The 13,795-nt window shown below is 39.9% G+C and overlaps 1 protein-coding gene across 2 annotated transcripts; it reads right to left on the bottom strand.

Moving 5' to 3' along the window:
- Positions 1–1,448: 1,448 nt before the first annotated feature.
- Positions 1,449–10,704, bottom strand: LOC144527597 (ras-related protein Rab-6A). 2 transcript variants are annotated; one of them, XM_078265752.1, is made up of 8 exons: positions 10,325–10,704; positions 7,734–7,792; positions 7,590–7,643; positions 6,812–6,917; positions 6,382–6,493; positions 4,498–4,591; positions 3,726–3,792; positions 1,449–2,991 (listed from the first exon to the last, which is right to left on the bottom strand). In XM_078265752.1, the coding sequence occupies exons 1-8, from the start codon at positions 10,392–10,394 to the stop codon at positions 2,927–2,929; spliced, it is 627 nt and encodes a 208-aa protein (XP_078121878.1). In that variant the 5' UTR covers positions 10,395–10,704; the 3' UTR covers positions 1,449–2,926. The 2 variants fall into 2 exon arrangements, with proteins under 2 accessions (XP_078121878.1, XP_078121877.1); XM_078265751.1 differs by lacking the exon at positions 4,498–4,591 and adding an exon at positions 5,042–5,135 and having other exon boundaries at positions 10,325–10,703.
- Positions 10,705–13,795: the final 3,091 nt, after the last annotated feature.

The following is a 13,795-nucleotide window of genomic DNA, read 5'->3' as shown; positions in this document are numbered from 1 at the left end:
TAAAGAAAATCTGACAAAATATATGACTGCTGAGTTTATGTTATGTTGTGTTAAAAATACAACAAAGCTATAATTTGGTGATTTTGTGTGAGCTGTAAAGTCACAGTGGAATAGCTAGTACTATTCAGCTTCTCAAACACGTATATACTTTGAATTGCCTATTACATCTTCTATGCAAAAAAAAGTTAGTTTGTTTGATTGCTGCCCCACATCATACAAAGTGAGCTTTTTCTTTTTAAGTAAATACCAATGGTCATGGCTAGATTAACCTGTTTTGAGGCCCACATACACCTCCTGCCTTGTGCATTATGTACCCTGTCACTGCAGTTTAAGGTCATTTGATTAAGCACAATTTTAGATACATGCAGCTGAACTGAAAACAAACTAAAATAATCACGGCCTTTAGAACTACCATTTTGACACAGGGCCCCTTCAAAAGACAGGGCCACACGATTAATTATTATTATTATTTGGGGTGGCAGTAGCTCAGTCCGTAGGGAGTTGGGTTGGGAACCGGAGTCCGTACGGATGTGGACTGGTAGCTGGAGAGATGCCAGTTCACCTCCTGGGCACTGCCAAGGTGCTCTTGAGCAAGGCACCGAACCCCCCCCCCCGAACCGCTCAGGGCGCCTGTTCAGCAGTCGCAGCCCACTCACTCTGACATCTCTCTATTAGTGCATGTAAAATGACCTGAGCGTGCGTGTGTGTGTGTGTATTTCAGGCCTGTGTGCAGTGTGTAATAACAACAGAGTGTAAATTGCAATATCCCCATTGGGGATCAATAAAGAGTATAAATTATTAATATATGATTCAGGACCTAATTTAGTTAATATTGTACCTTAATCTTGCCTAAAATTCACAAATAATTAAATTATTTGAAACTAGTTGACACACAGTGAACCTGGGCTTTAGGGGCCTTGGGACAGTTGCTTTGCAATCTGGCCTTGCTACATGTGCATACAGAAGGCTATAATTGCCCATGATTACTGTACTTCTGCAACACCATGCATTTAATGCGTCATGGCTCGATTCTATTTAGGTGTGGCAGTTTAAGGCCCCGCTATTGTGAATGCTGACTCAGTGGCATGGCAAACTTTGGAACCACAATTACAGCCATTGGCTCAACCTGTGCTTTTCAAGTCAACATTTCTGCAGTGAAATAGTCCAGGTCCAGCATATTGATGTTCAGTCCACATGACTGATCAACATTTAGAAGTACAGACACTGCTAGTGCTGTTCTGTTCCTATTGTTTATACCTTCTTGCCACTGCTGAGAGCCACGCTGAAGATATAATACATTTAATTTGTATAGCACTTTTCAAAAACTCAAAGTCACTTATATAGTATTGCATCTTTGATTTATTTATAATTCAGATATTAAAAAAATAACGTGCAAATAATAGAAGCCAAATCTTAAAGCTGTCAAGAAGACATTGATAAGTTCCAGCAGCGGTCACAAGTGTATCTTTATTCTTTCATTTAACACAACTCCAGACAGAAACGTTAAGGACTACTATGCTATTCAAATCGGACTCTCCTCCATAAGTTCACACAAAAATTGCACTGTTTTATCAGTATGATCAAATTGCCATTTAGAGGTGACAGAGGGAACAGCAGAGGCTCTCTACTGATTCTGTTAAAGGTGGTCCAGATGGATGCATATTTTATTAGCGATTGAGGACTTGTATACCAAAAGTGAAGATATTAACAGCGATAAAAAAAAAAAAGAAACACAAATCCAATAGAAATAAATATTACAACTCATTGTGGATTAAATACACATGTAGAATAATCACTAGTCTTTAAAGTGTTCATAAAACATACCAAACTTAACTAAATAAACCCAAAGCCAAGGAAGCCCTCTACGATAAACTCTCAAAGGCATACATCTCCATATCTAATGTTTACAGTGGGTTTTATGATTATGCCTCTTAATATATGAGAAAATCCTTCTCAAACACTATCTTCATAGAAATAGTTTTAATCTATCATAGCTGTAGTCTTTAGAAAAAATAATTAAAGATCTATTCAAATAAAAAGGTAATAGAAAATGGAAGCCAAGGTAAAAACAACAAATCTCAAGGGACAAATGTGGAAGAGAGGAAGGACGGTAACATAGATGACGTAGTACTAGTGTTGCTCTTGTAGTGGGTAGGGGTCATGTGTTTGTGCTGGTCTGAGACCATGCAGTGGTGTGTGACCGTGTATTGACTTGTCATATCCTGCTGGTACATGTTGGGAGAACTGGGACTCTGCTGGTACAGACAGCACAAAGCACACATTCCGTTTAAAAGAAGCTCATGCCTGCCACGTCCAGCTTCAGCTGCATCCTGGGTGTACAGTATACGTGTCAACAGAGAGAGGGTCCAACTGATTTACTTCAACACAACTTTGCAACCTTTTCCACAAATCATTCCAGACCGTTTGTTAGCACAAATCATGAATAACTCATTGCCAATCAATTGCAACAGCACACGTTATGTTAACTGACAAAAGCACACAACATCCACATTGTGCTTATTAGGCTTAAAGCAATGTTGTACTTTTTAAAGAATATTCTCACTCTTAAACACATACTTTGATTTAATGTTTTAAAATACACATTTTCATTCTTTCTGTTTGGTTCAGAGAGTTCTCTTTAGAGACCCACCACAGCAACAGGATTATTGTCTGTTTGAAATGACAGACAACAGCTGTTTCAACGTATGTGTTGCAGTAGAAATATTCAATTTAAGTGATTTATGACTTTCAGAGCGCCCTGATGAGAGAGCAGCTTTCCATAATGGCAAAAGGACAACAGCTGTAGTGTTCTTTTTCAGGCTGGGAACAGAGGCGCAGTGCAGTGAAGGGTACAAATATAGAAAAACCGAGCGGGTTTGAGGAAAAAGCCAGTAAGAGAAATATTTAGTAATGACATAAGCCGGCATTAGCAGGAACAGCCTCCGTCACTGACAGGTAGCTCTGGTGGCTTCTCCAGCTTAATGTCAATCACTGAAGGGTTTAGGCATTAAGGAACATCACAGAATGGACAAAATGTTACTCTTAAAATGTACATGAGAGATTGTTAGAACTAAAATACACCCCACAACTGTTTTCCAGGCGTAAGTTATTGGGGAAAACATATTCAAGTTTTGTATGCATGTAGAACATTGTTTTTGTAATTTCTACTGAGCTCATAATTATGACATATTCCACACACTGCATTTAAAAACCAATGGCATTCCATTGAGAAAGATCATGTTTTTATGTTACTTTCATGTGATACTTAACTCCACAGATATTTGTAAATGCTGTAAAAATGATAAACCTTAAACTATTAAAGTACCAAAGAAAATCTTGAATTTCCTTGTGAATATAAACCATTTACAAGTTCTTAGGCCATACTTATTAACATGTCAAACTGAGGTCATAAGGTAGAACTCTTATCTGCAATCTGAATTGCGAACTGGTGTGAATCCAAGCGGACTACACCTAGAGGTGGTGAGTATTTATTTATGATTATACCCACAGTAAAATAGTCAGTGAGCTGGAGCACAGTATGTTCTACCACTGGTAAAATAAATAATAATAATGGGTTAAACAACAGCCGCTAGCTGTCACACTGTTGCAGTAGATTTTCCCTCTGGCAGGGACTATCCATATGACACAACATACAAGAGAGAAGAGACTTCTTGACTCTTTTCGGTCATGTCAGACACAGACGCTGACATGTGCACAAAGGATACTGTCCTCTCTACTCTTGTCCTGTGTGTTATCCATGCCAGGGAGGGCGGCTGCCACGCGACGGAAAAGCTGGAGGGAAAGAGAACCAGGTGTATTCTGTCAGACAAGGAAATATACTCAAAGCATGACAAAAGCACAAGATGAAATCAAGATAGCGTGCGGTGTATATTCCCATTACATGATTTAGCATGAGGTTCGCTTGAAGCTTGCACAAAGGAAGACAGCCACCAGAGCTTTTTCCAAATTTGATTTGAATTTAGCAGCATCCGTTTGAGCTACTGCAAGGCCATATTTCTGCACCGACTTGAAAAGAGGGTGTAACTGTGCCTTACTGAGACCTTCCATTGGTAGAGCTTGGAGGATTTTAAGTGATTGATGGATTCAAATGAATTTTAAAAAAAAAGGGAGAGTGTTGAATGTATGATGCTGCTCAACATACCCACTTCCCACTAAAAAGCATCACATAAAACTAGACTTGATACACATGCAAAAGTACTGCCAATGTGCTAATCACTGTAGTGGGGAGTATTGGTTTGCAAACCCTGACCCACCTCTGGGGCTGTATGATCAAAGGTTGGCCAATAGAGAATCATAACTTCTAGCAAGTGGGAGAGGGCTTGAAAAAAACAAATCCACACAGCTCACTTTCAATCAGAAAAAGCCAATGTTTAAAGCACACCTTTATGCACGCATGCGTGTGTGTGTGTGAAATAGAAGCAAATCAGAAGAGAGCATGAGCACTATGAACACACACAAAAGGTGCACACGCTCTACCTGTTTGACATTGTAGCCTGTCTTTGCACTTGTTTCAATAAACAGAACATTCATCTCTTTCGCTCTCTGTTCTCCCTCCTCTGTGGTTATCTGTCTGTGATGAGCCACGAGTCACCGCGCAACAACACACAAACACCCACGGATCACCACAGACATCAACAAAAAGACAGGGGAAAAAAAAAATACAGACTGTGATCATGTTGAAGTGGATTAACAAGCCGTGCCCCTTCCTGACGCTACTGCCCCCTGTGCTCGAGACCAAAAGTTGTCCAGTAGAACCTGTTCAGTTTGTTAGAGGAGCTCCACAACAGGGACAGAAGGCTTTACATTTGGACAGAAAATTAACAATGATTCAGCTGCTAAGTTTTAAAAATGCCTGTTTGAGAAAGTCTAAATGAATCTAGGATTACTCTTTAAAATCACTGATTAAAATCCAACTCCCCAAACCTCTGACCTCTGATTTTGGCAGGCAACTTTTGGAGGTGGAACCCAGGCAGCAGCATCCGCAGCAGGGCTACAGAGCACGACTCACACACACTCTTACCTGCTTTACGTTGTAGCCCGCTTTCGCACTAGTCTCAATAAACATTACATTTAGTTCTTTGGCTTTCCGCTCACCCTCTTCAATAGATACTTGCCTGCGGTAGATAAGGGGGTTAAGAGATGCACAGCTAAAGACATTGCACAACTTCATTAAACAGGTGGATAATCTGGATCACACAGTAGACACTTTCAGATCAAATATTATCAAACATCACAGCTGACAACTAGGGTTGGGTACCGTTTGAATTTTTACGATTCCGAACCGGTACTTTTAAAACGATTCCGATTCCTAACTGATTCCTAACCGATTCCTAAACCGATTCTTGAAAAACTGAACAATGACATCAAAGAAAGGCTCTGAAATGGCTCTTTTATGGAGTTTTTTTTTTTTTCATTGAAAATTATTTAAATGTAACAATATATTAACGTTTTAAAGTACTTAAATATATAAGTAAACCTAAGTCACCTAACACATAACTACAATAATTTAACAAATAACAGTTACACTATTAACAAATAACAACAAAATAAATGTTGAGTTGGTATGCCAACCAGCTTCAAACTTTAGCAGTTCTTTTGCAAAAAAATGACCATATTAGCCTTCTCTGGCAAGATAAGACACCTCTCCTGACTAATGGCATGTCCTGCATAGGAGAAAACAGGTATGAGTTTGAAAGGGCAGACAATTTGGGGAGGCTGTCCCGCCTCCCCCACCACCAGGCTACAGGGTCTTGTCCTGAACGATAGACTAGCAGAGCAAGTGTAATATGTTTACTAGCGATCACGTGCAGTGAATGGTTAATATGCCTTTACGAGTGCATGTCGGGGGAATAGCGCGGACACGCGCTTCACACCGCGAGCGGGCACGTGCACCACTCGGCAGAAAAGGGAGAAAGAAAAAGAAAAAAAGAGTCTGCCGCTGTCCGGAGCGACAGAGGGAAAATATTTCAGTCGGGACCGAAATGAGGAACCGAAATTTGCGTTCCAATCCGGTCCGAATACTACCGTTCGCGTAGGAACCGGATCCATAGTGGAACCGGGTTTCGGTACCCAACCCTACTGACAACTACCAATGTATTCATGAGATTCATCTGTTAAAGACTAAATAATCAATATCTACAAAAACAATGTGGGTTGAAACAAAGAGAGAGTGCATATAGTATGAAAAATCCAATGTGAGCTTTGATTAAAAAAGGGCAGAGATAACTTGCTTTGCCTCAGAAAGGACTGAGGAACTCAGAGTATTGACAGGCCAGCAGCGACAATCAATGACTTCATTAGTATGCTCTAAATGGAGAAGGCCCACTTACACAGAGGCAGGAGGAAGGAAGAACAGATTACCTTTTGTCTGCAAGGTCTGTCTTGTTTCCCACCAACATGATAATGACATCACTTCCTCTCTCCGTTCTCACATCATCAATCCATTTTGTGGTTTGCTGGAAGGAGTTGACGTCTGAAAGAGAGACGAGGGAGAAACATGAAGCGGAGCATCAGTAGTCAGGGGGGGGCGAAAAGCCTCAGCTGTGAAGACGGGAAAGTTTGTGACAGCGAGGAAGTAGAATTCCAAGTCGTTCACATCTTGACCAAGTCTGATTTTTTATTTTAGGAATTTTTCATTTAAAAAAAAAAAAAGTGTGCAAAATGTGTGCTAGCATCACATTATGCAACAAATATTGACCGACTGTAGTTAGCATTTAAGTGGTTTTGAACAGATGGTGAGGCAAATGTGGCATGTTTGTAAAACATCAAAGTGCACAGGTTTTCCACCTACTTGTGATGTCGTACACTACGACAGCAGCAGCAGAGTCTCTGATGTAACTTGGGATGAGGCTACGAAACCGCTCTTGCCCCGCCGTGTCCCACAACTGCAACCTGATCTGTGGGGCAGGAAGGGGAAGGGGATGGGAAGAGAAACAAAAGAAGAGAAAAAGAAAATAGAAAACAAAAGGGATGAAAATAAAACAAGAAAAAAAAACGAGGTCAGAAATGAGGTAAGTTATGGCGACAAAAAGCAAATTGAAAAAATAACTGAATAAAGTCAGACGAATGGGAAAAGATAGAGAGTTTAGAGAGAGCGAGTGCATGCAGGTAGTGAATGACCACCAGGGGAGGAGGGGGGTTGGGGGGGGGGGGGGGATAAATAAATAATCACCCTTTACTTGTCATCAACCCTCCTCTCTTGATCAACTGGAGGTGTTTAATTTCAAAACAGGAATAAAGAGAATAGTTGGAGGGGTAGGAAGAAGAGGAAGAAAACTTGTGTTGAGGGGAGAAAGAAACAGAGAGGGAGAACGGTCCATGGGGTACGGCATCCAGCTCACACTTGGAGGGCAGTACAAATGCTATGTGTGCTTGTTAGAGAGAACGGAATTATTGAAGAAAAAATAGAACACCACGAAATGATGTCAGCAATCAGCATCTGAGTGCCCCTTGATATTACCTGCACCAAAACAGTCAACAAGAGAGTTTCCCAATCTGGACAAAGACAAAAACAACCAACAATCAAGGACCGACTAAACACTAGAAGTAAAAAATAAAATAAAACTTACTGTTCGGTCTTCAAGGTACATGGTTTTCGACAGGAAATCTATTCCTATTGTGGCCTGAAAATGGACGACAAGTAGTTAAATATGCATAACCTTCTTCAATCAATTAACGTTTGATGGTGCTTTAATCAGGTGGAGGTGTCTCACTTGGTAAGTGTTGTCGAAGCTGTCATACATGAACCTGGTGATCAGGGAAGTCTTTCCCACTAAAAAAACAAACAAACAATAAAGTACTGTAAGTGCAATGGTCATACTTTCATTTCAGTTTTGTTGGTTAATCAGTTCTTATTCAAAATAACCAAAATAATCTCTGGCTATCACAAGTAGAGCTGCGACTAACTGACTAATTGATTCACCTATCGAAAATGCCCTTTACAATTTGTCAGAGCCCAAGGTGACGTCTTCACATTGCTTTATTTATCTGACGAACATTCCAAAACCCCAAAATAGTACATTTATAAAGATATAAAACACAGGAAAGCAGCATTCTCACATTTGAAAGGCTGGAACCGGTGGCTGTTGGTATTTTTGCTTTTATAAACAACTTAATCATACAAATTATGAAAATAGTCAATTCATTTTCTGTTAATTGACTAATCAGTTAATCAACTAGTCATTTCAGCTCGAAAATAAACAATACTGCAGCCTAAATGCAACCCCTGACCGATTATAATTGAATAATCTGAAGAGAGAACCCTTTGTCGGCAAATAACATAAAAGGATGGATTATTATGTAGTATATTATCTATTGTATACCTAAAACTAAGATATACAGATATGAAAATAAGAAGCAACATCAAAGTTGTGTACTAGGGATGTTTGAAAAAAATAGATTCATGTAAGAATCATGATTTTTATCTTTCTGAAAGCAGCATGTCATGCAACTCTCGCTACCCTCTGAATATTCTGTCCATTAAAGGGTGGGGTGGTGTACAGTCATTTGTACAGTAGGAGAAACTGGAGGGTTGAGGTATGTTGAAAGACAAGTAGGGTTGGGTGCCCTTATTATTTCCATATTTAAATGTTTTGCCTTGCTGTGCCCAGCCCTGGACTGATCAACTTTTGAGAATGTCTGGTGTTCCATAACTATGCTCACTCTTACACATTCTTTAAACATGGCATCTGTAAAAAGGTTCATAACATTTCGTCCAACCTTGCTGTAAAACATCACTTTTAGCACATTATTACACTACAGAGAGACACTCATACGGTTGCTTTGAGCATCCGCACAGCAGAGCTTGAGTTACATTATATCAGTTACACTGTGCAACCAGTGATGATGACATGGCCAAAGCCAACACTGCTGTTTACAAGAAACCACAGCTGATCATACACTGTCTGACTAACTCAAAGTCCCTCTTATGTTGATGGGAGTAGAGAGTCATATTACTGGACACAATACCTTTAGAAAAATAATCACCGGCAGAGGAGACATTTTCTACACTACCTTATCCTGTTTCAACACTAGGGATACACACAATCACATCAGCTGGATCAGTATCAGTGCTGATACTGACCTTATTAAACCAGATTGGGTATTGTCAGACCAGAAGTGATGGATCCACATGATATGCAGTTTCTCCATTGAAAATAATGTTCTATATAATAATACTAGTTGTATTTATTTATTGGTATTATTTTATAAGTAGAGGCTACAGTAACAGGCTAAGTTGACTAAAGGTGACATACTGTATCTGCTGCTGTGTTCATTCTCATTCAAAGTCCACAAAAATGATGACAGTGATTACAGATGAGTGTCTCTACCCTGGGGGCACTTCTGCGGAGAGGGGATGCATGCATCCCAATTACCAAACCTGCCCAGTAGCATTCCTACACCCTCTCTACTCACGTTCCCTCTTTCCAGCCAAACTGAACAGAGTGTGTGCTTGTACTAGATGAGAAGAGGGGGCAGGGGAGTTGTTCACTGTAGATCCATACTAAACAATCATATGTCTGTTTTTTTTTTGTTTTTTTTAAAAAGGTAAATGTGTGGGGTTCGTTATTTTGTCCAACACCATACTTCCACAGCTTTCCACTGTTTGCACAGCTGTGCGTTTAGCATGCCAACACAAAGCAAACAGTGTAAGCTGAATTTGGGGCTTCATGTAGAATTGGGATGCACCGATTCCACTTTATCTCTCCCGATACCGATTCTGATATCTCATTTTAGGGTATCTGCTGATACTAAGTACAAATATGATACCAATTCTCTCTATCACAAATTTAAAATCTGTGCACCTCACTGCATGGAACTCATTCGGATAATATTTGTCTATGTTAACATGAGGCCAGTCATTGTTGTGTTGCTTAAGGTAGTTGGTGACCCGCTGAATAGAACGGATAGTGAAAACACTGAATTGTATGACATTAATTGACACGTGTAACTCTCTACTTGCTGCTCAGTTATGTTAATGTATGCTATCACAGCTCGCCACGGAAGTTAGCTAACAAGCGAACAACTCCATTTCCACAGACATGACTATACCCTATCAGGGAGGAAATAAATTGCAACGTAGACAAGCATTCACTAACAAGTTACGATGTCGCAATGCTACCACTGTGCCAAGTTTAACGTTACGCAGCTAATGTTAGCTAACGTTAGCTAACGTTAGCTAACTGGTTGACGTTAATCACCTTACCAAAGCAACCAAACGCTGGTGTTGGCTAACTTACATCTCTTGCAGATCATCATTTAGATGTGACATACAAACAACGTTTAACGTTAGCATCAGACTTACCACTCTGTTCCCCGAGAAAGACCAATTTAAATTTTCTTAAAGGGTTTCCGAAGTCTCCGGCCGCAGACATGACGGTATGAAATATGAAACAAGCCCTGGCGTTACTTTTCAGGAGCTCCCCAGCTAGCCAGCTAATGCTAGCTAACCAGCGTTTGTCAGATATCAGAGGTCCGGGATCCGTAACGTTTTACCGATCTGCCAACCTTCTACACATGCCGCCTGGCGAGGTTTCGTGCGTTAAAATCCCTCCTTTAAGCTTCCAGGCACTTTTTAAAATAACTCACTAACTACTGCGGCCAAGTTAGCATTGCTGTCAGTTCTTTGACATGTCTAGACCACTACCAGCCTCCCTGGGCAGCTGGGCTTCTCTTCTTCTTCTTCTTCAAACACAGAGTTGGCATGTCAGCCATATTGTTATGCTGCCCTCTACTGGTGGAGAAAAAAAACCCCGAAAAGGTCCAACTCGTGTTAAACAAGTGCTTCTATAACACTATACATCCGAATGTGTATAGTGTTACATAAGGCTTAAGGCTAAACCAAAAGAAGGAGCCTGTGAATGTTGCGTGGTGTGTCTTTGTATGCCCACGAGAAGGCGTAGGCCCACCCCACCGGCTCATACCCAACCTTTAATCTTGACGAGCCTGATAGTGGCCCATACTGATATTGCAATTACATTTTTGAATTTGTAAGTATCGGGTTTCTTATTGAATCACAATTGAACATGAAATAGGCTACCTACCACACATAGGCCTATGTTGTCTTTATATTTTCTGTCAATGCTCCAATTCACCAATTCAGGCTATATGCTTTGTATTCATTCTTTTTTTTTCTTCCACTAGAAGTTTGTAATTTACTTGATCTGCCCAATCGCTGTATAATCTACTACTACGGTAATAATGCCTGTGTAATACATAACAATTCTATATAACACTTGTATAATATTAGACAGCAATGCTTTTACGTTTTGACACACCCTCACTTGACAATATTAAGCCAACACCTTGGTGTTGAAAGAATGCCACCTCTTTTTGTTCATGACAGACTATTTGGAGACATCACTTCAGTGTGCACATGTACAGTTCTATATTAATTCCAGGTTTTGTTTGCAACCTTACAACATCAAGCCAACTGGCATGATTATCTTTGTGAACAAAATTAAATCACAGTTATGGGTAGCAGTGTAGGTGCGAAAGTAGAAAGTCTAACTTGTTAGGTTTGATATGTCATATTACAGGGCCCACTGTAGCTCTCATTCGATTTCTTTTGACCTCTAGCTCACCGGACAGCTGCTGTCCAGAAGGTTGAAGCCCTGTGGCAACATACAAGGTGACTTCATTCACTTGCTTCACCAAAAGACAGACAAACCCATAAATAAACTGGTGTAAATGGTTTATAAATCATGTAGCCTATAGAGTATTGCCTTTATTTACTGTATGGTCAATACATTAATTCATGTTTTACTGATCAGTAACAACTTGTTAAATCAGTTAACCTTGAAATTGTGTTTTTGTATTAGCATTTACATGTTTCATAAAATTTAGAATGAAACCATTTAAACATATAATAGTGATCACATACCAACTTAAAGAGTTTTTAATTTCTTACAACATATCAAACTCCGGATAAATCGGATAAATGGGAGGTGGCCATGAAGCGATGAGAGATAAACATTGTTTTTAAGCCTTCAGAAAAGTGAGGTATGGATTGTGTGAGGTTATAGTGCCAATATTTAACATACTTTATTTGTGCACAATATAGGTTTCCTATATTTGTTTCACTATTGAGGTTTCTTCAGCTCAAGACAAAAATAATCTACTATGATATTTTTGTGAATTGAAATAGCAGGGATCTTGCTGAGGCATTGACAAAGCTGGGGTCTGCTCTTTCTACCAGCATTCATTTGAATACTTAACCACAATTCATCATGATCATACTCATATGTATTAAGATTCACTTCTGATTTCCATATTTTCACAAGTACCCTTGTGAGGATATTGCCACTTTTACATAACTCTTACAAGCATTACATGGGTTTAAATATTGATTATCCTGACAAGACGTAGAGTAGCCTATATGTGGACATATATGTATAAGGGACATATACTGTATGGGGTATGTTTATGTGGGCATCTTTATAAGATAACTGAAACAAAAATTATATATTTTTAAATATTGGATCTGGACTGCAGAATATGTAGGTAAGCATGCCATATTTTACATTTGCAGTTTTTTTTTACTAGTATATTCACTAAGACACATTGGCTTTTCCCTAGGACCCTTGTTGTTACACTATTGTGAACTGCATTTGTGTTATCATTAATGCTATTATATGATGATGCATGTGTTTCAGTACAGTATATGTGCTTATGCATGCTTGACGCTGGCTGTTCTAGGTCACTGAAGACACACCTGCGCCTCTCTTTCTCTCACTCATGTGCCATCTAGCTCTGAAATCTCCTCTCGGAGCGCCGACCGGCTGATGCCAACGCTTCAGCTGCTCTGCTTGCGACCCAAGCCTCGCCAAACTAGAGCCATAATCACACTCCACTGCCCGCCTCCCCTCCCTGCTCTCCCCAACAGCACTCCTACACCATATGTCCTTGAGAAAGGAAAGACCCCAAGTCCCCTTGCTGAAGATGCTGAACTAACAAAATCCTCTTACACTCTGTCTCCCCCACTCAGTCTTTCTCTTTCTCTCTTTCACACACACACACACACACACACACACACACACACACACATACATGCAGGGCGATTTTGCACGTGTTCATGCACATACACAACTAGATAGATCAATCGATCACTAATGTACTGTAGAGGTTGTTGTGTAAGGACTGTAAGTGTGCACACCTCACTGCTATTTGCTAGATGTTTTCAGAAATACAGCAGCACAGGATTTGAGGATATCAAGGTGGTATCAAAATTTCCAAAGCACCCCAAAGGCATGCAGCTTATTCTGCAACAAATAAACTGTCAACTAGAAAAGCATGTCATCCAAAATCAAAGAAGCGTAACTAAAAGTAATTGCAGCACAAATGAATTTAACTTGTCACCTCAAGCCATGACTTAAGTCTAGTGTGCTGGTCTTATGTCATGCCACTGCATCATTTACTTGACTCAGTCTTCTAGATGGGAAAACCTTGCTATGACTCATATCTTGGAGAAAAAAAACAACTTGTGGTTCTTTCTTTTCTCTTATTATCCTCTATTTTCTTATGTCTTAGATGAGGATATAGACATGTATTCTTTTACTGTATAGGTGTGTGAGAATGTTAATTACACCTCATACATCCACTTGTATCTGTATGTGTAATGAAGGGGAGACCATCCCGTTTCCACACCACCTTAATATAGATCTAATGAATGCAGCTTTCAATGTCACAGCAAAGTACAATACGGCGCTCATCTCTCCTGAGAGGGAGAGGGAGCACTGGGGCTGTAATGGAGGATGGGGGAAATGGACAGAATGAG

This window comes from Sander vitreus, chromosome 13 (genome assembly GCF_031162955.1).
Source record: "Sander vitreus isolate 19-12246 chromosome 13, sanVit1, whole genome shotgun sequence".
Lineage (NCBI taxonomy): Eukaryota > Metazoa > Chordata > Actinopteri > Perciformes > Percidae > Sander > Sander vitreus.
The sequence above is the reverse complement of the archived record's forward strand: the minus strand, read 5'-3'. Positions and strand labels throughout refer to the sequence as shown.